The sequence below is a fragment of the Struthio camelus genome, chromosome 3 (assembly GCF_040807025.1).
Source record: "Struthio camelus isolate bStrCam1 chromosome 3, bStrCam1.hap1, whole genome shotgun sequence".
Lineage (NCBI taxonomy): Eukaryota > Metazoa > Chordata > Aves > Struthioniformes > Struthionidae > Struthio > Struthio camelus.
Window position 1 is genome coordinate 73,831,984 of NC_090944.1, and position 23,430 is coordinate 73,855,413.

A 23,430-nucleotide genomic window follows, 5' to 3' on the forward strand; every position below is an offset into this window, starting at 1 on the left:
TCAGCATTTTCTGGTGTTCAGTCCTATGACTGGATTCCCTCTAACATGTCTACGGCTTTTGAAGTTATCTTTCAGGCAGAGTAGTACGGGAGATGAGCCCAGTACTGTGTTACCTCTATGCACGATTCATTGCAAAGATTGCCACAAAAAGGAGACAGTACTTTTTCTATAGAAACAAAAAGCTCCTTTTACTCATACTATTTACAGACAAATTCCTTTAGGAGCTAGATACTAAAGAGAACATCATTAAAAGAATTTACTTCTGTATTTCTACTTCAAAGCTATTCGTAACATTTATGGTTTTCTATTATGTACAAAAACCCTAAAATTAAACATTACAGTCTATTACTAAGTGTTAGTGAAAAAAAAAATCAGCACTGATTTAACATGAAATCTTCACTTCCTTTAAAATCTCTCCTACCCAGCCAGCTATTCTCTCCCAGCATATCCCGCATGAAATAAAATGTCTTGATTGCAACCAAAACTTATTCACTTCAAAACCAAAGCAATATTTACTGGATGCAGTTAACTGGATGCAGTATTAGCCTTGGGTCACAGACACTTCTGGACCAGCCAGTCTAGATCTTTCAATATTCTCCAGTCTGTAATCTTAAATAGAAGACTTAAGACAACAGGTTGGCCTATCTGTTTAGATTCTCTTGTTCAATCAGTTTGCTTGATAAGCCTATGGGTGTGACTATTTATGTCATTAGGGAATACTAACCACTGATTATTGAGTAGTCAGAATTGGCAGTCGCTAGTAGTCAGAAGCAGCAGAGGCCTATTAAATTTACAGCGCACACCTACCTAAATTACATGTAGAGTAGCAACCCTCTCGTGACACATACAGCTTAGTTTTTATAAAGCAGTACGGCTTTCCAGCAATTATGGAACTGACTCTCTTAGAGAAAGGAGAGGGTTTTTTTTAAGTTCTGCTCATCTTTTGTTTCAACTCTGTGCCACTAGCTTATACTCCTAGGGATCGTGCTGACGTTGTCATATTTGACATCTACACCATTGAATGATATATCCATTTAGGCCACACAGCTGTTCAGGATAACTATATAAAATTTGTCCTCTTTTCTCATTAAGGAAATATTTTTATCATTATAAATATTTTTGTACTTTTGAGTTTTCCCTCAAAGTGGCTTCACCTTTTTAGATTAAGATGCAAACTGTAAGTCAGCACTGCACAATCCAGATACATTTCAGACATGCTCTTGTATGTAGTTCAAAACATTCCTCTACACAATTACAAACAAAAATTGAATGTATACTTGTATCAAACATATCTGTACGAAGCAAAGCCTTTTAGCATTGCTTAGTCTTAATTATGGGCTACATGAAGAACTGAGAAAGTATGAAATCATCTTTGCCCATTGAGTCAGGCTATCTGACATTTCTCCTCCTGCAAATGGAACTTTATTTTCAGGGTATCACTCGTTTTCCACATTCCTCATCTTTCCAAGGCCTCCTCTACCGTTTCTTCATCTTTCCTAATGCTTCTACATTTCCCCATTAAATATTAGTAAATTATATTAACATGCATTTTTACCTTTTTATTGATTAGTGGCTTAAAAAATTTTCTGAAGGCCATGGTGATCAATATAGCACTTCCAAATCACAATGCTAAAGTACATTCCAGAGCTAAATTAATAAGCTTTCATGCTCACTGTTACTAGTCGAGGCCATTCAGAGAACACACTGAAAAACAACATCCAGTATACCATCTTCTTTCCTTCATACAGCTGCCTCAGGGTTTGTGTACATTCTAATTATTTGACATTCTATTTAGCAACAAGCTGCAGACGTCTACAGAGAGGGCAAAAATCAAACTGAAAATGATGGGAAAAACAGAAGCTGGAGGAAGTAAGAGGCAATACATCACAAGATTTTAAATCTGACTTATTTATAAAGATAAGATCCTCCCAAGAAATGACATAATTGCAAATTAACACGGAATAAACAAGATTTTTTTCATCCTTTGTCTCAGTACTATTTTATTACACTTCTACACACCAAACAGCTGCTGTTGGACAGCATTTTATTAAAAAGTCTACCAGTTTGCTGCATGGCGTGAAAGAATGCAAGATTCAGTACTATGATTTCTAGACTTAGCAACTTTGAAGCAAGCATACTATCATACGCTGTTGAACACAATTTCTTGGGGATGCTCATTCTTTATATCTCAGTTTTGAGAAGGTGAATCTTTGCATCACAACAATAATATTGTATTCATAATTTGGGGTAAGAATAGGAAAACAGCAACTTACAAAGGTTCCTCTTGGCCTGTTGACTCCTGCAAAACTGGAATATTCTTTCTGCTCATGGTGGGTTTTGAACTCTTCATCTCTTTCTTTCTTGCTATCCTTTTCTTCTCGAGAACTGGATGAGGAAGAAGATGGAGAAGAAGATGGGGAGGATCGAGAACGGTCTTGCTCTCTTTTTTGTTTACTGAAAAATAAAAAGATATACTGTGTGCTACTTTAAAAGTACTATAGTCTGCAACAAGCTATACTAAAAAGGGGTCTCTGTTTATATTTTACGGAAAAAAACCTATCTTCCCTTCTGGTTATAAAGTCACATATAAGTTACATATTTCAGATGTTAAGCTGAAGTATAGTTTCACTTTCCAGCCTCCTCTTATACATTTAAATGCATTACATTTATACTACTGCTAATGAGTTGGAAAGCAGCAGTCTGCAAACTGCAAAACAGTTTTTCTAGGATTTGATGCCATGAAGAGGTTCTGCTATTTTTTCTTTTAAAATCTGCCTTTCTTCTGAGGCAGAAAAACAGAAATCAAAGGGAAGAAAACCCTCAAGGCAAAATTTTGCAATAGCTACATAATTCAGTTTGCACACTGTTGAGAAGCAGATATGGTCGGGGCTTCCCTATGTAGATGCCTGTACAGAATTAGCCAGTGGAAGGCAATGTGGATACCAAAATCAGAAAGGAAATGGGAAAAAGAAAGCATAAGTAAAAATTCACTGTATACCCAGTATAAAGCAGGAAAAAACCCTATAGTAAGACTTTCAGTAACCCCATAGTGGCACTAATTCAACCCAATTTACAAGATTTTAATTAATGTAGTAATATCCAAAGGTCAGTCATACCTGAAGCAACTCTTACCACTGCTACACAGTATCCACTGAAACATGCTAACATCTTTTTCTTAAAAGCAGCCCACTGGCTTTAGAAAGAAAATAAATACTCCCCTTCTCACCCATGTTAAACCTAAACATCAGTAAATTTCTCATATTCTGGGTGTTATGAGTTGAAAAAGTGCGGAATCAAGCATAACGAACCAAAGTTCTTACACAAACTGTTTATAGAAATGTACTGCATTGAAGTCCAACCTCCTGATGTAGCCTGGATAATAGGACAGATTAATTTGTCATTTTTTTTTTCAGTGTTAGCTTGCTATTCCAAAGTTTTTGTCCTCATCCACCATAAGCCGTGTAAAAGACAGATAATACATTTTTGCTGTAAAACAAATAATTTTAATTGTTTAAATTTAAATATTCCATTACACATTGAAAATTGAAAGCAATTAAGCTTACAATTACAAAAGGCTAATTAGAAGCTAAAAACCTACATAGCAACTTCAAATATTTACCTGTCATCTTTGTAAGATTTGTAATCCTTGTAATCTTTTGGAGTTTTCTCCTGCTTTCTTGACCCACTGGATTCCCTGGAACCCTTTGAGTCTCCTCGTTCTTTACTTCGCTCTTTTCTACGGCGGTCAATGTCGTGTCGAAGATCAGCAGAATCACACCTTAGCTTTTTATCTCCCTATAAGTGAAAATATATTTCAAAAACAAGATTTTAAAGTTAACCATCCAGAAGACAATCTAAACAAAAAGGCAAATTATACCTCAACTTTCTAAAAGAAAAGACAGGATTACCTAATTTTCAACAGACTCTTCAGCATATAAGCTGACTTCTAGTGGAAGCCCTTTACATGCAATTGTTTAGTCTAAAAAGAGAAAGCTAAGCTAAAAATTTGGTTAAGAATTTAACTTTTGAGCAAGCGTTCTCACCAAGCCAACGTAAGATCTACTTTTTGACGTAGACAAACTATAACACGTGGTTTGGGAAGATACCCAAGTACACATTTCTTCTGGCCAGCGGTGTTTTTAGCAGAGCATAAGCACCTAAATTCCATCCAACCATAACACCCACTGACAACCTCAGTATTTATTTTTTCTCCTACTCTTTGTCCTTAGGCAGCTTAGTGCCACAAAATTAGCTAAGAAAGTGTCCAAGAGAAGAAAGGAATGGTAGGAGATTTATCCTTATAATGCCACACTATCAATACAGCAGAATCTCACACTGTATAAGCTGATTTCTTGCCCGTGTGTTTTACTCAAAAGTCAAAAATAAAAAAATAGTCAAAATTCAAGTACTCCATACACGAAAAATATAAACTACTTTTTGAAGATTTCTATACACACATGAAGTTCAGATTCAAAAGAAAGCACATCAAACTAAGACTAGAAATACAGCTAGCATGTTTACTGAGAACCTACTTTTTGACCTTCTTCTTTAAAGCCTCTCTCTTCACCTGCTAAACGGGTATGCTTCCTCAGGGCACTTGGAGAGATGTCAATCCTCCTAAATGTAAAATAAAAGCAGTGTCTAGCCATATGTGTATGTGACTGTTTATGGCTTCAGACATTTCTTCCCAATAGAAATCTGAGGAAAAAAGGCGTTTTTGCAGTAGAATAAACTTTTTGAATATAAAGCCCCACTATCAGAATAGATATAAAAGTAGATTAAAAATGAAAACCCTTGATTTTGCTCCATGAAATATGCAGAAAATACAAACACAGAAAACATGCAGTTTGATTTTCATATTTTAACCATGATTTTGAAGATATAAAAAGCTCAATGGATGAAGATCAGTAAACGTAGGCAGCCTTCACTCCCTCCCTCCCTCCCCCTCGACTCAATTAACATTATAACACAGTTTGTAACACAGTAGAAATACTTACCTCGTATATTATCTCCTACATGGAGATAATATAACCTCACATGCCACACAATCAAATATAGTACACAACCTTATATAGCTAAAGTGCTTGATCAAAAATTACATCTGCACACCTACCCTCTTACCTTTCAGGTTCTCAGACTTTTTTCAAAAAAAAAACCTGCTGTAAGTTCTGTAAATTAACATGCACAAGGACTAAAGAAGTTAAGATGACCATTTCACACTGAAAAATCCAGACATGTTACTAGGCTTATTTTCGTCATCTAAACAAATGCCCCTCAATATTTGAGCACTGTGACAGAGGCAGAGAAGACATCTGTTTCAAAGCTACAGATGAAGCCAGAGTTGGCTCAAGTGAGTTCTCTTTCAAGGAAAGTGGTTTTTTTTGTTTATTTAAAAAAAAAAAAAAGTTTTGTATTTAGACAGAAACTGACAAACTACTCCACATAGATTAGGAAAAAGTATTTGGGGTTCTCAAATGAAATATTAGCAGATAACTTTTTGAAATACAAAGCATCTACATATGCAATTAATTTAATATGTACCTATGTATTTCTGGGCTCTTTTGCCGGGTGCAGTGTTCTTCAGTAGCTTTTTGATATGCAGTGAACCTCTCATTTAGGGTCATTCCAGCTGACTTGAAGTATTGCTCTGTTGGTTACAATAGAGAAACACTGCCTCATTAGTTTAATTCAACTGACACAGGTATTCTACTCCTGACAGAAAGGCATGTAGCAGGCAAAAACATAGTATTTTCAGTAAATATATCAGAAGGACAAGCAAATGTGGAGTTCTCTCTATTTTTACACTATCTGTAACCCAAACAAGTAACAGTGCACAGCAACACTGCAAGTCTACTTATAACTATGCTATGACTGTACTACATTTAACTCAAACATGATTTACTGATTAGACTTGCTTTTTTCAATGACATTTTCCTCTAACAAAAGGGAAAAGAGCAGTTATCTTAAGTTACTTCTTTACACTTTGCCCATAAGAGAAAATGAAGATACTTTGAGCCATGAATATTTTCAAGAAGCACATTTTACAATTCGTCTCATCTTTAACTTAAAATATAATTAATTTAGTGAAAACACTGAGTAATGTATGTTTTGGTAATTACATGAATGACCTAGCAAGTTATTTCTTAAAGATATACAATTTTTCAATTTGAAGTTGTGATGATAAACAATCCAAGACAAGTAACACTCCTATATGTAAATAGTTTTATTTAAGCATCTGGCATCTTGGCAAAGCTGAGGGCTTCTCTGACAAATTTTCTCTTGCCTTCAGAGACAGTTAAATTAGCAACAGCAAAACTCAGTTTTTAAACCAGCTCAACAAATGTGTTTAAATGTAATATAGAAATACATAAAGTCATGAACTATGAAATGTTACATATGAAGCAAGCTATCTGCTTAACAGGTCAACATACATCTGTATCAACTTACCGCCCGGCATCCAGCATTTGTCTCATAACCAACCATTAAAACTTGAAACGGCCACTACAAGGGTAGTGCCTCAATCATAATTCCATCAAACACAGGAATTTGAGCTAGCAACTCTGTTTTTATGCCATTTTTGCCAGGAAGACAGAAGGTTCAACTTTGCCTGTTTGGCATCTGTATCTTTCAACAGCTATTTTACTTTTGTAACATGGATTTTGCCATTTCAAAACACATTCCAGGACCTAGTTACAATGAAAAAGAAAACATCACTGGGCATTTTCAGCTCTACATTAATAAAGAGCTGTTCAGACTGGTCGCATCACACCAATAATGAACATAACTTCAATTTGTCAAAAGAGTTACTAAAATCTGATCACAGACCACAGTAAATTTGAAACGTATAGAGAGGTTCTCCCTTCAGAAACCATGATAACTTTACATATTGAGTAACGTGACCAGATAGTCTGTTAAACTGTTATATTTACCAGGTATTCATTTAATTTAACATACAAATGTCTACAGAAAAACAAATTAAGCATTCTGTGAATCAACATGTAAGAGTCTCAGGAACATTTCACCACCTAAAGCCTACACATGTACCATATACGCCAAGATTTACAAAAGCTCTCATTAGATTGAGCCTTAAATCTCTTACATATCAATAAAAGAAAAGATACTTTCATAACAAAATCATTATACTGTAAGCAAGTGTTCCAACAAGGCTTTTTAAAAAATCTAATATAATCTACTATTACTTTCCTCTTTGCAAGTAATTCAAAATCCATAAAAAACACTTGGCCTTAGTCACCTAAAGTTATTTATTTTGGCAACGAAATGAGAATTTTGAGGGAACTTTAGCATACACGTTTAGCACAAAAATCTTTGCAATTTTAGCAGCTAAGCATCTTCAGAAACAATTGAAACTAGGCACCTAACTAAGCACTTCCACATTCCCCCTTTGTATGCTGATACAGTAGAACTATTTTCATCAGCAAATTCTTCCATATTATTTCAGTACATTAAACAAGAGTAAGACAACAGTCCAGTGAAATAAGGTAAATGCTATAAGAAATGATAAGAAATGCTATAAGCTAATGCTCATTTAAAGAGCACTCTAGACGCCTTCACAGGATTTAAAGGAATTATCAATTCTTCAATCAAAATCTTAAAATCAAACTTTGACAGTATCTGTGACCTCAATGGAATACATCTACTTTGTTGGTATTTTTCCCAATGAGTTGTTTTAACTTAATGATAGTAAGCAACTGCCACTACTGTTGAACCAGAAAATATGATATACATATAATTCATTTAACAGAGGTGTATTTAGCCACTGCCAAGTTCCTACAGGTGGAAATCCTGGCTCCAACACTACCATTGTCAAATAAGAATAAAATGAGATTTCACAGTGTATTTTGATATCATATAGAGCACAACTTTTGTTAAGTGTTGTTTTCTTCCTTAGGTCTAAAAAAGAAACCTCTAATAAGCACCTGAAATGACCTCTGGGGTGCCTCAATAAGAGATGCCATTGTATTAACAGTACCAAAGACACCTGTCAACACAAATTGCACTGCTTAATATTAACTTAGATGTTAAAAACTATTAAATTCAACCTAAAGAAGATTGACCAACACAGTATATTTAAACTTCAATGCAAAAATTAAAATTTTATACAGTATTTAAACTCAATAAAATTTATCTAGGAACTTAGTATAACCGCTTTTACGCTCTACATTTTGGGTTTGGGGTTTTTTTTTTTTTTGGATACTAGCTTCTGCTGCTATTATTTTTTTTAGTTACTTTTATGTGTACCTCAAAAGAAAAAAGTCTGACTAAATCAATATTAAAAGAGGGTCGAAGTCTTCCTATACTAGAGGCATCAAACAGGCTTAAATGCAGTTGTCAGGTGTGTGTACTTGGTACAGTAAACTGGATACATACCTTTGACATGATGAACCAAGGACACTATGTGCTGAATAAATGACTCTGACGTGCTTTTGCTGGCCTGTGGCAACTTAATGTGGTCAAAGATGGATCGGAACTCTTGCTCCTTCTTGACGGAATGGACAAGTGTGCTAGCAAGCAGCCTGTCTTTAGTCAAGGATGCAGGTCTAAAACGCATCAACGACAACAAAAAGAACACACAAAAAGAAACCACTAGTTTAAATACAGAGCAGTGACACTGCAGGCAGGTGGAAAACCTTACTTAAAGTGGAGTAATTTACCTATTGGAATCATCAAGAGGTACTGGTGCCATTTTGAGTTTAACTTCAGGACGATGGGAGTCACTGGCTATCATTTTGATCCTAAGTGGGCTCTCCTCTCTGAAGGTGGATTTTTCCCTCGCATCCAGATTCTTGTGTAGAGGGGGACTGTAATCAAAGAGTTCTTTGAGCTTTTCAGACTTTACCTGCTCAGGTGACTGAGTTTCTTTCTTCACCATTAGTCTCTCAGAACTTTTGTCGTCTTCCTTGTGCTTATCTTTTGTTGCACTAGGCCTTTCCACTACATAGCCAGTCTCTTTAGGCTTATAACTTTTCTCTTCTCTAGATCCATCGCTCTCTCTATTGCCCTTCATTGATATTTTAGATTTGTATTTGGCTCCTTCCTCCTCAGCATTCCGGTGAGATGCAGTAGGAAAATTTTTACCCTGATCTGCCAGGACAGATTTTCTGAACTGTCTATAATCCTCTGTCTCCTCTGTGTCCTCCCCTTCAGAGTCATTAAACTTTTCTTTCCCGGTCTCTTTATCAACGAAATAATCTAAAGCTTCCTGATCCTCCCATTCCCTTTCTCCCTCTGTTCTCCCTTTTTCTGATCCTCTCTCCTTCTGGGCCTCCTTCTCCCTGGTATTACCCCTATCAAGCAGGTATACTCTAGACTCTTCATCTGTGTACCTGTGGATAGCAAAGAAGAGACTGGTAACTCTGGATTGCATTCATTCCACTTCATCACTTGCATTTCTCTTTTGTGTCAATCCCACACCAACAAGAAGAAAACACATTCCACTGAGTAGTGCACCCTTAGTGTTTAAGTTTTTGCACAGAGTTAATACCGTATCCACGGCCATTTGTATTATTTGAAGAAAATAATGCTTTTCTGCAGAACACCTAGAAATTCTCTGCTTGAGTTTATAAAAAAGGCTACTGGTTTGTTTGTTCTTTCTTAACTGGTACCCAACTTTACATATTCTTACACCAGTTATTTTGTCAGAGTTGCATAAAATTTGGCAGTTCAGACTGCAATTCATTTCTGAATTCCTTTTAGTAAAAAAGGTTAAGAGCATCATAAAAAAAAAAAAAAGGTGAAGCATTTTCAAGATCCTGGACACTTCTAAGAGAGGTCCGAAATTTGACACTGGCTTATTCATTCACTGTATTGTGCACAAGCAGGGAACCTTTAAGAAGCAGCTTACCTAAACACAGGAACACATTTAGAAATTAATGCTTATTTTAGCCACTGCCTTTTCTCTACAAGATTTTCACATAGGTCCTAATACATATACCAGCTACAATACACCTAACGTAGAGGAAGTCACATTTTCGGTGTTCTAGCAGTATATTTCACATATATTTTTAATAAATCACTGACTGGACAAATTCATTTAAAATCATGCAGTCAAATCTACTTAGCACAGAACACAGCTTTGCTCTATAATTCATTTTATATGAAATCCACTGAAGTAAGAGTCACAACAGAGAAGACTAGTCTAATGTCAGTAAGGTTTTCACAACTTTTTTCCCCCCAATTATTGCTATATCAAAAACATCAGCCATTAACATTAAGAATAAATTTAAGAACTTCACATTAACTGGAAATATACCTTCAAGTTTAAACAAATTGTCCTTCACATCACTAGAATCACGTTCCAAGAATACCAAGACCTACCCTCTTTCCTAAGTAATGCAAGTCAAGGCATCTAAGTTGTCATATTGCATGACACAATTAGGAATGAATGCTGCTTATGTTAATAAAGAAATCATTGCATGACATCTGGGTTTTCACAGACTTCCAGATTTGCATTTCAAACTACATGAAGCATTAGAAGCTTAAAGTACTTAAAGAGAATTCACCTTGTCAAACAAGCAAGTATGATGCACTACTCCAACTAAGATTTTAACAGACTATAAGGAAATATATTGCAAACGAAAGGGACAAATCAGTTCTTCCTAAAGGATACTGGTCCCTATCTTTACTAGCTAATGGCCAAGAGTATCTTGGGCATGCGTTTTAAGCTCAACTATAACCAGGTTAAAATTAATAAAACATTCAACAGTATCGCATATTGCTTTTTCCAAGGCACAGTGAAGATTAGTCAAAACTCAACAGACAGCATTTTAAAATGCAACATTAGTTTTATAGTGCAAATCTTACCTTTTCAGAAACTTTCCACCTTTTGCAGTTTCCTGTTCACCAGCCTCAGGATAAAATGAACGTGCTCGAGCCTCCTCACGGGGAGCGCTCTGTGATGGGATTGTCTTTGCAGGGCTTCTCCTCGAAGGGATGTGATGCAATGGGCTATTCTGAGAAGGACTGTAACGGCTAGAACCATTTCCAACAGAACCAGAGCCAGACCTCTCAGGGCTATGCTGAATGGAATGGGAATGTTGAGGTGTGTCCTTTGCTGAGTGGACTGTGCTAAGCAAAGGGGCATCGGAGCAAGATGAACTCTGACTAGGTGGGGTGGCAATAGAAGGACTATGGGGTGACCTTGGACTGTTATCATATGCTGAAAGGCCAGGCCAAATGTCGCCAGAAGCTGCTGAGGATTTGTTAAAATCGTCAAGAGACTCTGATGGGTCATGTTCAAATGTATCTTTCTGTTCATCCTGTGATTTATTTTTCAAAGGGCTATCTTGCAAAGGAGCCCCTTCAGTTTTCTTTGCCTGCTTTTCCAGAGACCCACGTCTTTTGGAAGAGACAGGTGATTTGCTGTATGGGGATGAAGAACGAGATGAGGAGGACCTTGGGGACCTGGAAGATCTGTAAGACCGACGAGATCTGCTCCGGGACCTCTGGGAAGACACAGACCTTCGCTTTGGACTTCTGGAACGTGAACGGCCTCGCCTGGGGCTTCGGGAGTGTCTTCGGTTCCAGACAGGCCTATAACCTCCACGATGATATCTACCACCTCCTCCTTGATAATACCCTCTACCTCTTCCTCTGTAACCATAGGGGCGTCTCATTCCTCTATTATTCCTGTAATCTCTGCGATAATCTCTAGAATAAACACGATCCCTGCTGCGAGATCGTGAATACGTCCTTGACCGAGACCTAGAACTAAAATTAAAAAGCACACATTAACGTTTGACAATTGAGGAGTGGGAGAGAAAAAAAGAAAAGGCACCTCTATACTAAACCCTAAATCATTCACATGCAGCCTGAATGATAAAAGGAGCAGGTCTTGGTCTTAGAGATAATGTAAATTCTGCAATCTACCTTTATTAGCTTTTCCTGTCTCATAACAGATTACATTAAATATATCTACACTCTAAGGACTGTGAAACTCTAGTCTTAATGAGGTGATGCCGAATTTATCACCAGTCTCAGTGGCCCGCCCTAAGACTTTATTAGAGATGACCACTCAGCAGCACAGCTTTCAGTACTTCAGCCACCACAGTTCACAGTTATGAACTTACATCACCTCCAGTTTAATTTAATATGCCAGCCTGTGGACTGCAGCAGCTGATGAGGCCGTGAATATTTAATTCAGCTACTCCCATTATGGGAGCTGGTAATATCCACTAGCAAGAAAGAAGAAAAGGCTGAAGGCAACTGAGAAGGTGATTAAAATCAGTGAGATATAGCAAAGCTTGTCTGCTGAGCCTTAATTTATTCCAGATGTGAAAAGCTACATGAGAAAGACAGAACAAATCACAGAAAGAGATTGGACATAGAAAACATCATATGAAGAGGAAAATCAAACAAACCACAAATCAGGAAGAACCATAGCATTCTGAAACTTTCTTGAGATACAGGAAAAAAGCAAAACAGTACAGTTAACAGAAATTATATCCAAAGCAGAATTTACCTATCGCCTAAAATGAAAGGAGATCCCAGGTCGACTTTTGCAAAAGCATTATGCAAGTGAAAAAATAAGTTTCCAGACAAAAAAACCAATATACTAAACCAACTTTTCATGCAGTAAGATATCAATTTACCTGTATCTCTTTTTTCTAGAATGTGATCTGGATCTTGACCTAGAGCTGGACTGAGATCTGGATTTTGATCTTGAAGAATGTGATCTAGAGTTAGATCGCCCCATTTTTCCCAGTAGATATACTCCTTCCCAAAAGGAAAAGCAATGGGGGGGGAGGGAAAAAAAAAGGGAGGGGGCTATTTAGAGTCCATGTAAATCATACAAATGAACAAGATTTTTATATTATCAAATGAGATTATCAGAAAGAGGCACAGAACTTCCTAAACAAAGTCCTTCGAAGAGGATAAGAGTACATTTATTAGTAACTTACAAAAGCTCAATGTACCCCAGTTTGAAGACTTATTTAACACAGCTATAGCAAGCAGCTTGTGTGAAAACAAAAAGCGTATCAATAAAGGGTTTCCCAAGTTTAACTGGAAACTGATCCTGTAAGTAGGAGAGAGGTAGCAACAGAAAAAATTTTTGCAAATTAAGGCAAGAAATAATGGGAGCTTGGACTATTATAAATCTAGTTTTTGCTAATGAATATATATTTTCTACTAATTTTATGTAATTTTAACAGTTAAGCTTAATTATAACCTAAAACATTTTTGTCAGAACCGCCTAAAGTTTTTTTTCAAGTGAAACCTTTGACCTTTCCAGAATTTAGGCTAAAACTACTGTGTAAAGATGAAAACTGATTTTTCCCTCCTACTCGCAGCAAAAAGATCTCTTACAATCCATGCATCTGTACTAGCATTAAAGAAAAAAAAATATCTGCTTGGCTCAGCATTTGTTTATTCCATTTCTGAACTAATTCTTACATAATATATAAAAACACAAAATCCTTGCTATCTATTCGGTTTATAAATTTCTTGCGTTTCCAACACACCAATCCATCCAGAACTTCATAGCCTACTATATTCAAATTTTATATAAGCAAGGAAAAAGCCCTGAAGTATTCTGTCCAGCAGCTGATGGTTTGAGCCAGGAGTATTACTTCTCTTAAATACATGTATTAAATCTAATTAGCCTGATCCGATTTTCCACCTGTCAACACACTCATCATGCATCTTCCTAGGTTAAGCTAACTTTTTAAACTAGATATTGTTAAAATCCCATATATAACCTAAAATTTGTTATTTATAATTGTAATAAATATTGATAACTATTGCTAGTCATAAAGAAAAAAGTACACCTTCGTTCTTTTCTTTCCAGATCAGTGCCTGAAATTCCCCAATTTTATTTAATTAATAACAACTTTGCCTCAATATCATGTTCTTTTGAGACTGTCCAGCTTCAAAAGAAATGGGTCACATGAGATGACCTTCTGAATATAAACTGTTGACAAGTAATTACATTTTCAGGCCTTAGTATGCTCAGTGTTCAAAATTATCACTGTTTGTGTTTTCCTTTTTTGTTTAATAACTCCTAAAACTTTAGCTTTTATATTACAAACAAACATAAAAGCCTAAAACTATCCTATTGAAAATAAAAGTTCAACATCACAAGCACTGTTTGTCACAAGTGATTTTTGCAGATATATGTTTATATATTTATATATATATATATATATATATATATATATATATAAATAAATATAAAACTGTCTTGTGGTCTGGGAGTTACCTCAATTATGCTAAGACAAAGCAAACAAGCAACACTGTAACTTAAAGTTAACAAAATTTCAGAGATTTTAGGCAAGCATAAGCTAATCCAAAAGAAAAAAGTAGACCAATCTTTCTCCTAGTATTGGTTATTCCTGTACCATACCACTTTCCTCACCATGGTAGCACAAACATTTGCGAGGCCCCAGAGAGATCTGATCGCAGCTGAAACTCACCCAACAACAACAAAATAATTAACCTTAACCTGCATTAATTTTCCATTTAACCGATCTAAAGAAAAAATTCTTTTACTTTGGAGAAGAACGTGTTGCATGCTGTCTTTAAACTGCTCCACTAAAAAGCAAACTTATATAAGGTGGCTTTCATTCATTGTGTTCAATTACTCTCACAGAAAGTGCCTTAAAATCCCTTAGGCCCATCTGCTCATAGGCCATACAGACATTTGGAGTGTTTAAATTACTGTAAGACATGAAGTATGTCAATTTTCTCCAAGTATGACGGAAAAAAAGCCTCTAGTTACTGGGAACATAAAGCAATTTTCAGGCCAAATTCCATATATGCAGCGGAAGTTTACAGCACAACTCAATCTCCGCTTTAAAGGAAAATAAATCTGTGATTTTCACTGTATTTAACAAATAATGTTTGTACATGTGCATTCTACATGGGACAAGTAGGTATAGGCTGTTCATTAGTTAACCTTTATATGCCATATGGAACAATAATTTCAGAAAGATGTATGTATTTCAGGTTTTTGTTTTTAAATCACAAGCATAAATTTTAGAAAAACAGAATCAATTCTCATTTCACATGACTGGGCTGAATCAGAACTTTTAAAAACAGAATTAAGTTAATCTTACCTCAAACTTTTAGTTGGTGCCAATGAAGTGGTTATTTTACGATTCTCTATTTGTGCTTTCAGCAATTCTGATCCCTATATAACAGAAAAAGAGAAGTCATAGGCATACACTTTTATTACAGGGCTGGGCTCAAAGGTAGAAAGGCAATTTCCTTAAATGGGTTCAAACATTAATCTCAATCATAAAGAGACAGCACACAAGAAATGGCAAATTTACTGCTGGACTCGGTGTTACATGCTAAGACTGAATCAGCTCAACAGCCACTGCCAAGAAGGGTTAAATCCCAATCAGCTAACAGCTGCTGCAAAGAAGGGTTAAATCCCACTCCCCTTCCATACCTGATCACTCCTCCCTCAGCCTTGCTTACAGTTGGCTGTACAACTCACCATCCTCACTTCACAATAGCCCTGACTCTTCAGGTCCTTCAATGAATAGGCTCTCGATATTCCAGAAGACACTTTTATGTGGCTAGGCTATCAAATTGAACTGGCTAGTGAAACGGGTCAAACGAGAGCCAGAGAGAGATACAGGGGAATAGAGGACAGCATACAGTCGGGAGCAGGGGGAACAAAAGACAGTGGTAAACAGACCAGTACACACTGTAACACACAGCTCTACATTTAACCAAAGCGATCATAAAAAAAAAAAAAGAAGTGGGAGGGGAGCTAGGACAATAGTGAAAGCTGTCTTTAGGTTTCTTCTACGCAACATTTATGTGATCATTACTCTGTTACGTCTTTTTTACATTAAAAAGGTACATACATGAGTGTAAAGTTCATTTAAATAACCATTTCCTTCTTTAAAGAAAAGTTATTTTGCACATACACAGAAACAAAGCATAACTGAAATAATTAAACTGATCTCAAAAGAACAAACTTTTAACTACCCTCAGCTTTTAATTATCAAAAACCATTAAAAATACATATACATTTGTAATCCGACTCAACATTAAGAAAACTTTTCAATGCCTCTCAAGTGACTTCGAATTCTGTCACAGTTCAATACAAACGGAATGATCTCCCAATGCTTCTGCATCTCAACAATTTATTCATTAAAACCAAACCAGTAAAGACAAACGCCTCCTAAATCATACCTGTTTACAGAGGTTTTCAATGCTTCTTTCATCTAAAAGAATAAATGTAGCACTTGTAGTATTTACAAACCCTGCTTTCAGAAGTCCACTTACCATTCCCTAGTAGTGACCAAGATATTTCCAATTTCTACAAAATATATGCTTTGTTAAGATTAAGTTTTTAGTTCTCATCATCAGCAAGCATGAGTCTCTGAAGGGGGCACAGTAGTATACTGGTCGATTTCAAATCTTGCCTAGACAAAAGGCAAGACGGTATTAGCTAACACAAAGTAATTAACACATTCAGAAGTTTAGCACAGAAAAAGTAACACACACTTCAGCTAAATGGGTGAAGTTCAGTCATAGGTTTTTAAAGCAATAATTAACACAGCTCAACGTCACCTCTACTTTCAACTTTAAAAAAAATAATCTGTTTGCGTTTGCTGAAACTCAAAACCCTAATTTAGGCAAGGCTTTAGATCCCAGGGATACAGATACGAGACAGTTTCTTCACCTTTAAAGCATCTAGGCTGAACAATGGAGTTTAAATTACTTTGGCTCAAACCCTGCCAGTCACCTCTGCACAGAAATTTTAGAAATCTTTTCTAGAAGCCTACAAAGGTGAGGGGTAGCTGCGCCCTTCTATTTCATTTTTTACAGCCTCTAGATATAAACATGTCCAACTGGCAACTAAAATCTATTTACTACCCTTCTCCCGACCAAAATTTATTGATTAATATTATGGATACATAATTTTGAAACAGAATAGAGTTTTGAATGACAAAGCATAAATCTTTAATTAAGAAAAAAATCATAACTATTCTCAGCTTTGTTTCCATTTAATTGTAATAGGTAAGAACTTGATGCATTAAAAACCCTTCCCCTCACCAAACAGGGCTCATACTTAGGAAAAAAAATCTATTTAAAAATGAAAAGACTATTAACCTGGCCTTGAATAAAAGTCTGTCTATACAAATATTCTTACAATATGCGAGAAACTAAAGCTTGACTTACACATTACTAAAACTACTTTAGATAAGGACAGTGTACACACAGAATTATGTAGGAATAATTCCAATAGCATACTTCCACATGTTTCTCACTTTTGCAGAAAGTTTTATCTTCCTCTGAAAGTGTCATAACCACAAAACACTGTTTCGTGATATTAAATAAAATTATCCACAGCCTCTTCCTGTTGAGTCTCTTGTGCCCATCATCACAGTCTGAAGTCGTTACAGCATATCTTGCTAGGTAACAGCGAAAGTGGAAGGGCAAAGAAAAGGGAGGTGCTATGCATCTCATATATTGCCTCTCTCACCCTAGGAAGCCTATCTCTGAACTAATCTCAGAAGATCCAGAGTGCCAGAGGTGTACATGAAGAACGTGACACAAGATGTTATTACCAGCACTAAGCATTGTCCCTAGCATTACTGCTAGGGACATGATCCACGCCTGAAACACTAGGGCTATAACTTGCTGGTTTCGTCCACCTGGCTTCTTTCCCCCTTCCCCCTCACTTTCCACCCCAAATATGGGAAAAGAAATACCGGGCTCTTGGCATTTCAGTTTCCTATTTAGAAATCTGTATGTTATCAAAGGTGCTCCACACTATGTTAACCTAGAAGAAGCTGGCCTTGCCAGTTTAAAGAAACAGTCCCATCTCTCCTACCCTTTATTTAACGTGCATCCCTGATCATCTCCTCCCTTATAGCAGCACAAATAATTTCTCTGATAGGTTCCACTGTACAGCCTCACAAACATTTGGGCCAGAACAAGGAAGCTGCAGTAGCTTCCTCTGGCAGCAGGGGTCTTAATGCATCCATCAAACTACACTATTCGGTACACTGGTGTCTGCTAGTGACAAAGCTATTAGCAGCAACAAACTTGGAAACTAAGCTCTTCAACTATACTCACGAGCAGCTTTTCAAAAAAAATAAATGAACTACCAAATATCACCCTGTAAATTTCTAAAAAACAGATAGTCCCATCACCTTCAAATATTGAGTTGCATTCGTGACCAAAGAGGGAGCCAAGAACAGTTTCCTGAACACATAATAGCAGGACTTTTGGGTGTCTTACATCAGCCTCAGCCAGTAAGCGGCGATCAGAGAGCAAAAACAACATATACACAACTATATCAGGTTTATCTCACTGCAAGCAACATTATAATGAGGAAGCAGATTTCACTATTAACATTTTGTATTTAAAAAAAAGAATTGGAAATAGCTTTCTTTTAACAATTACTTTTAAAAGCTTGTTTACACCACTGGTGTTTAAGTTCTCTCAGAGTACATAGCAGATAGTGTGTCTAACAGATATGTTCTATTTTAAAAGTTCTCGTAACCATGTGGATGTTTCTCAACACATTAAGGTACTTATCTCCATTTACACCAGCAAAACACCACTTCCTCTTTGCTCCGTTATTTTAGCTAGCCTTCATTTATACTTAGTAGCCTATATGTCCTTTGATTAAACATTACTTGAAAGTTGTCAGTAAGGCTTAAGTCAAAATCTTATTAAAGAAATTTACAAGCTGTTGCCAAAATGCAGTTTCCTTTAAGGCTTCAAAAGAAATAAGGACGAAACAACATGGTATAGGAAATCCTTCCAAAAACCCACAGTATTTTTAACTTTCTCTCATAATATACACTGAGTTAGAAAGAAGTGAGTATTACCAAGACAATAGCGTTAAGGCATCTATTCAGCGCTTGTACATCTGCCACGAAATAGGTAAGTTTTCTTTCTATGTCCACAGGCTTAATAGTGGCACATCACAAATAAGAATAGAAAGTGTTTCATTAGTGACTGTAAACCCACACCACTGGGATAATATTGTATTTTATTATTTACAGGATTTTAGACAATGTCAAATTTGCCCAAATTAGCTTGGAATGCACAGAACAAGAGCTGGCAAATACATTTTCCCAGTTTTATGTTCTTCATATATAACACCATCTTCATTATATTCAGTTAAAAGGACAAAATAGACTCAGGTAAGAATTACAGCACGAAACTTCAACTGACAGGAAAAAATATTTGTTTCAAGTGCAATCATTCCTTTATAGAAAAGGATGTAAAATTTATATCTAGATTTAAGCAAAAGTCAGCATCCTAGTATTAGCAAAATCAGCTCTGTAAAAATATTATTTGATTGGTCCTTTTATATAAAAGGACAGCTATAGACAAACATAAGCATGTTTCTCTTCTAACTGAGGAGGAGGAAGAAAGAAAGAGAGAGAGGAGGAAGAAAGAAAGAGAGAGAGGAGGAAGAAAGAAAGAGAGAGAGGAGGAAGAAAGAAAGAGAGAGAGGAGGAAGAAAGAAAGAGAGAGAGGAGGAAGAAAGAAAGAGAGAGAGGAGGAAGAAAGAAAGAGAGAGAGGAGGAAGAAAGAAAGAGAGAGAGGAGGAAGAAAGAAAGAGAGAGAGGAGGAAGAAAGAAAGAGAGAGAGGAGGAAGAAAGAAAGAGAGAGAGGAGGAAGAAAGAAAGAGAGAGAGGAGGAAGAAAGAAAGAGAGAGAGGAGGAAGAAAGAAAGAGAGAGAGGAGGAAGAAAGAAAGAGAGAGAGGAGGAAGAAAGAAAGAGAGAGAGGAGGAAGAAAGAAAGAGAGAGAGGAGGAAGAAAGAAAGAGAGAGAGGAGGAAGAAAGAAAGAGAGAGAGGAGGAAGAAAGAAAGAGAGAGAGGAGGAAGAAAGAAAGAGAGAGAGGAGGAAGAAAGAAAGAGAGAGAGGAGGAAGAAAGAAAGAGAGAGAGGAGGAAGAAAGAAAGAGAGAGAGGAGGAAGAAAGAAAGAGAGAGAGGAGGAAGAAAGAAAGAGAGAGAGGAGTATTTTAACCACATCACCTTCTAGATCTAGTTTATCACAGGGTTGCATGGGGGCCAATGCGAGCACAACAGACAAGGTAACATCTTTTTTTTTTTTTTTTTCTTCTTTCTTACTAGTGAATATCACCTTTGGCAGAAACTCACAGCCAAACTATTGAAGAAAGCATTTGAGTCACAACTGTACTGACTTTCGTTCACCCACCTCCGCCACTTGTAAGCAAACCCCTAAATGTCGTGTAGAGGCTTGAGAAATGCTAGAGACCAATCTCTTTTACCACCAGCCTGAATCTAACAATCCATGCTGTGCACCTCCCTAAATACGTGCACCCTAGCTTCCAAGAGCTCACTGCTGACCCTCTCCGAATTCGTGCAGCCACTACAAGTCTTCTGCATCCCCAATGGCAACAGGCCCTTCCCCCGTACACATCTCCCCTCCCCCACGAAAAGCGCCAAAGGGTGAAGATTCCTTCAGCCACAGCCTTCACCTGTGCAACTGCTCCTCACAGCCAAGCCCACGGCAGCCTTGCCCAAGGAGCCAGCTCTCACGAGGAAAGCAGTCACACCCATAGCACTGATACTTCTGTCACAGCAAAGCTCTTCCTGCCGTTTAGCGCAGCCCACACGGAAAGGGAATGAGTAGGAGGAAGAAATTCCCACCCTCTGCCACAAGAAGTTGCATGCTCAGAGTGCACCTTTGAGCCACACTGCCTTTGCCCCCTTCTTATTCCCCCCAATCAACAATGAGATTATCTGAGACAGGAAAGAGGAGGAAGGAGGAGAAAGACAACAGCTAGACAGCTTTTTCCTGGAATCCCACACACCAAACTAACTCCTCCCACTCTGAGGACAACTACTCTAAGGAATGTTTTTATACATTTATCCTAAAATAACCATTACTCAAGAAGTAACTACTTCCTGTGTCAAAAATTCTTTTGTTTTGCATGCCCCTTGCTTTTTCTATAGCAAAATTTAACTGCTACTCTTAGGATAAAACTTTGATCTCTGCGATAAACAAGAGACAAGTTGTACTGACTTAGTAGATGATCATCCTGACATATAGAATTGAGATTCTTGTTTTCTAAGAAAATGAAAGGTGATGGGGGGGGGAGGTTTACAAACAAATAAAGGGCAATATCCTGCAAAGGTTTTATACCGAAGCATGTTCATCACTGGAAATATAACAGCTCCTTTCAGCAAAGGGCACAAAAGCCACTCCAACCCCACGCCAGCTTTTGCTGGTATTTTCGAAACACGGTCATTAACATGCACGGAAGCAAGTCGAAACAGAGTATAAGGTATAAGCGCTTAAGCAGCAATGATGCCCGAAGGGAAGTTCCTCCAACGAGCGTAAAGGCTGACCCAATATAGGGAAGCATCCTTTAAACCCAACAGTTTCCCTCCTCGGAGGAGCCCCGCGAACGCAACGGGGAGATTTTATTCCTACAGCCAGCGCTCCCTCGCGATCCCCGGGGGCCCATCTCCCGGTGGGAAGGCGGAAAAGGCAGCAAGCCCCGGTCTGACGGGATAAAGGCCAGCGGCGGCAGCTCCCTGCCCCCTCCCCTCTCCGGGGGGGCTTCCAGGGGCCGGGAAGGAGCCCGAGGCAGCTCCGCGACCGCCTCCCGCCGCCCCCTTCCGTTCTACCTTCGCCCCCGGGGCGCCGTCCAGGCCCGGGGAGGAGCGATGCCGGCTGGGCCCCACTCCCTCAGGAAGCGGCGACGGCGACGGCCGCCCGGCCCCTGCCAACGGTCGGGGCTGCCCTGCCCGCCCCGGCTCCTCCCCGGCAGGGGGGCGGTTGGGTCTCGCGCCGCCGGAGGGGGTGGGGTGGGGGGGAGGGGAGGGGGGGGAAACTGGCGCAGGCAGCGCGTGGCGACGGCGGGGGCGGAGGGGAGGATAATGGCTGCGGAGCGCGGAGGTCACGCGGCGGGGAAGGGCGGGACGGCGCGGCGCGCGGGCCCCGCGCGGCCGGCGGGAGGGGTGGGGGAGGGGCGGCCGCGCGCGGGGGGCGCGAGCGCCGCCGAGGGGGGAGGGGAGAGGAAGGAGGCTCGCGGCGGCCTCCCCCCCCACCCCCGCAGCGGCGGCGGCGGAGGAGGGGGCGGCAGCGGCGGCCTCCCCTCCCTTCCCGCTGGTTCGGCCGCGGCTACGCCGTGCCGCGAAGCCTCCCGGCGGTCGCCTCCACCTCCGCCCCTTCCTCACCTGGCGGGCGGAACTCCCAGCTGCCCCGCTGCCTTATCACAGCTCGGCGGCCATTTCCCGTCTCGCCGAAGGAAGAGACGCGGGGCCCAAAGGGAAAAAAAAGAAAAAAACCACCATAGAGAGCGGGGGGCGGCCACAGCCTGCTGGCTGCGTCACTTCCGCCCTGGGCGGGAAAACGTCGGCACCGCTAACCGCCCGCACGCCATCTTGGTTTTGGGTAGTTGTCCGCAAGGAAGATGGCGGCCGGCGAGGCCGGCGGCCAACCGCCGACGGGGGTGCGGGGGGGGGGGATTGTGCGGCAGGGGATTAACGCGGGCATCGGTGCGGCCCCGTCCTACGCCCCCCACCACCCCTTCCGCGGCGCCGGGAGGCCTGTGCGCCGCCGGCTGCAGCTTGTGCGCCTCCTCCCGCGCCGCCGTAATTAAAACCTGTCGTCTTTTATCCTCTGCTTCCCTAAAGAGTGATCTGAGGGGACGGGGGCCCTCCGGCTGGGCCGCTGGGGAGTTACCTGTCGGGGAGGGAGCGCATCCATCCACAAGGGTGGTTTGAAAGGGGTTATCTGGAAAGCGGAGCTCAGCCAGCGGATCACCATCAAGAGGCACTTGCATCTGATGCTCTCTTGCACCAGGAAGGAGATCTCGCAGCTGCAGTACTTTACTGCACTAGCTTTTGCAGCAGATGTTTGCATATCGCTTGGTTGCAATACATCCGTGCAACGTTTGGGGAAAGCGAAGCCGAGGAAACTGCTTGAGGTGTTTCTGAACCATCAAAAAAGTGTGGTAAAGGGCTGTGGGTGCGCAGTCTTGACTGATGCCTGTCAGCTGAGTATGTCCTGAAACGGCACTTCACACTACTCAGAGCTTGTACTGATGATTTATTTTTTTAAAAGGCTATTGCAAAGTATTTCTGAGGCAATAAAAAGCTATAAATGGAAGAAGAGCAGGAAGAGGTACACATGTGTGGTTTTTTCTGAGTTTTTCAATTAAGTGGACTATGCCTCTGAGGCAGTCAAAACCAAATGATGGAGGAAAAAGGAAATGAAAGTGCGGAGCAGACATAATTCCTTAATGTTACTTTGCTGTATCCTATGTAGAGAAAGTAATGTGCTGCTTATATACATCTAATTTATAGTGTTGATCTCCTGATATAACATGATTTCTTTCGATCACCAAGTTCTTCATACATGCCCTCCTATGGAGGCTGCAACCAATGAGTAGCTTGTGCTGAAACACCAGCACGCTGGAAGATTTTAGTTATGACCACTTGCAGTTTGAGCA

At 39.3% G+C, this 23,430-nt stretch overlaps 1 protein-coding gene across 38 annotated transcripts in view; it reads right to left on the bottom strand.

The window, feature by feature from the left end:
- BCLAF1 (BCL2 associated transcription factor 1) overlaps window positions 1-22,856 on the bottom strand; it is a 27,481-nt gene extending 4,625 nt beyond the window's left edge. For 2 of the 38 annotated variants that reach the window (XR_011140219.1, XR_696171.2), the window contains exons 1-11: window positions 22,662-22,804; window positions 15,072-15,145; window positions 12,609-12,732; window positions 10,822-11,727; window positions 8,673-9,344; window positions 8,389-8,558; window positions 5,542-5,647; window positions 4,533-4,617; window positions 3,620-3,795; window positions 3,321-3,486; window positions 2,274-2,454 (exon numbers count right to left, since the gene is read on the bottom strand). Coding sequence is in view for 34 of the 38 variants with exons in the window: in XM_068938397.1 (XP_068794498.1) it covers window positions 2,274-2,454; window positions 3,620-3,795; window positions 4,533-4,617; window positions 5,542-5,647; window positions 8,389-8,558; window positions 8,673-9,344; window positions 10,822-11,727; window positions 15,072-15,145; window positions 22,662-22,841 (2,550 nt within the window). In the remaining 4 variants the exon portion in view is untranslated. Of the gene's footprint in view, window positions 1-2,273; window positions 2,455-3,320; window positions 3,487-3,619; window positions 3,796-4,532; window positions 4,618-5,541; window positions 5,648-8,388; window positions 8,559-8,672; window positions 9,345-10,821; window positions 11,728-12,608; window positions 12,733-15,071; window positions 15,146-16,257; window positions 16,398-21,601; window positions 21,777-22,153; window positions 22,378-22,661 lie in introns of those variants that run through there. The other 36 variants (XM_068938430.1, XM_068938425.1, XM_068938433.1 and 33 more) reach the window with 32 other exon arrangements.
- Window positions 22,857-23,430: the final 574 nt, after the last annotated feature.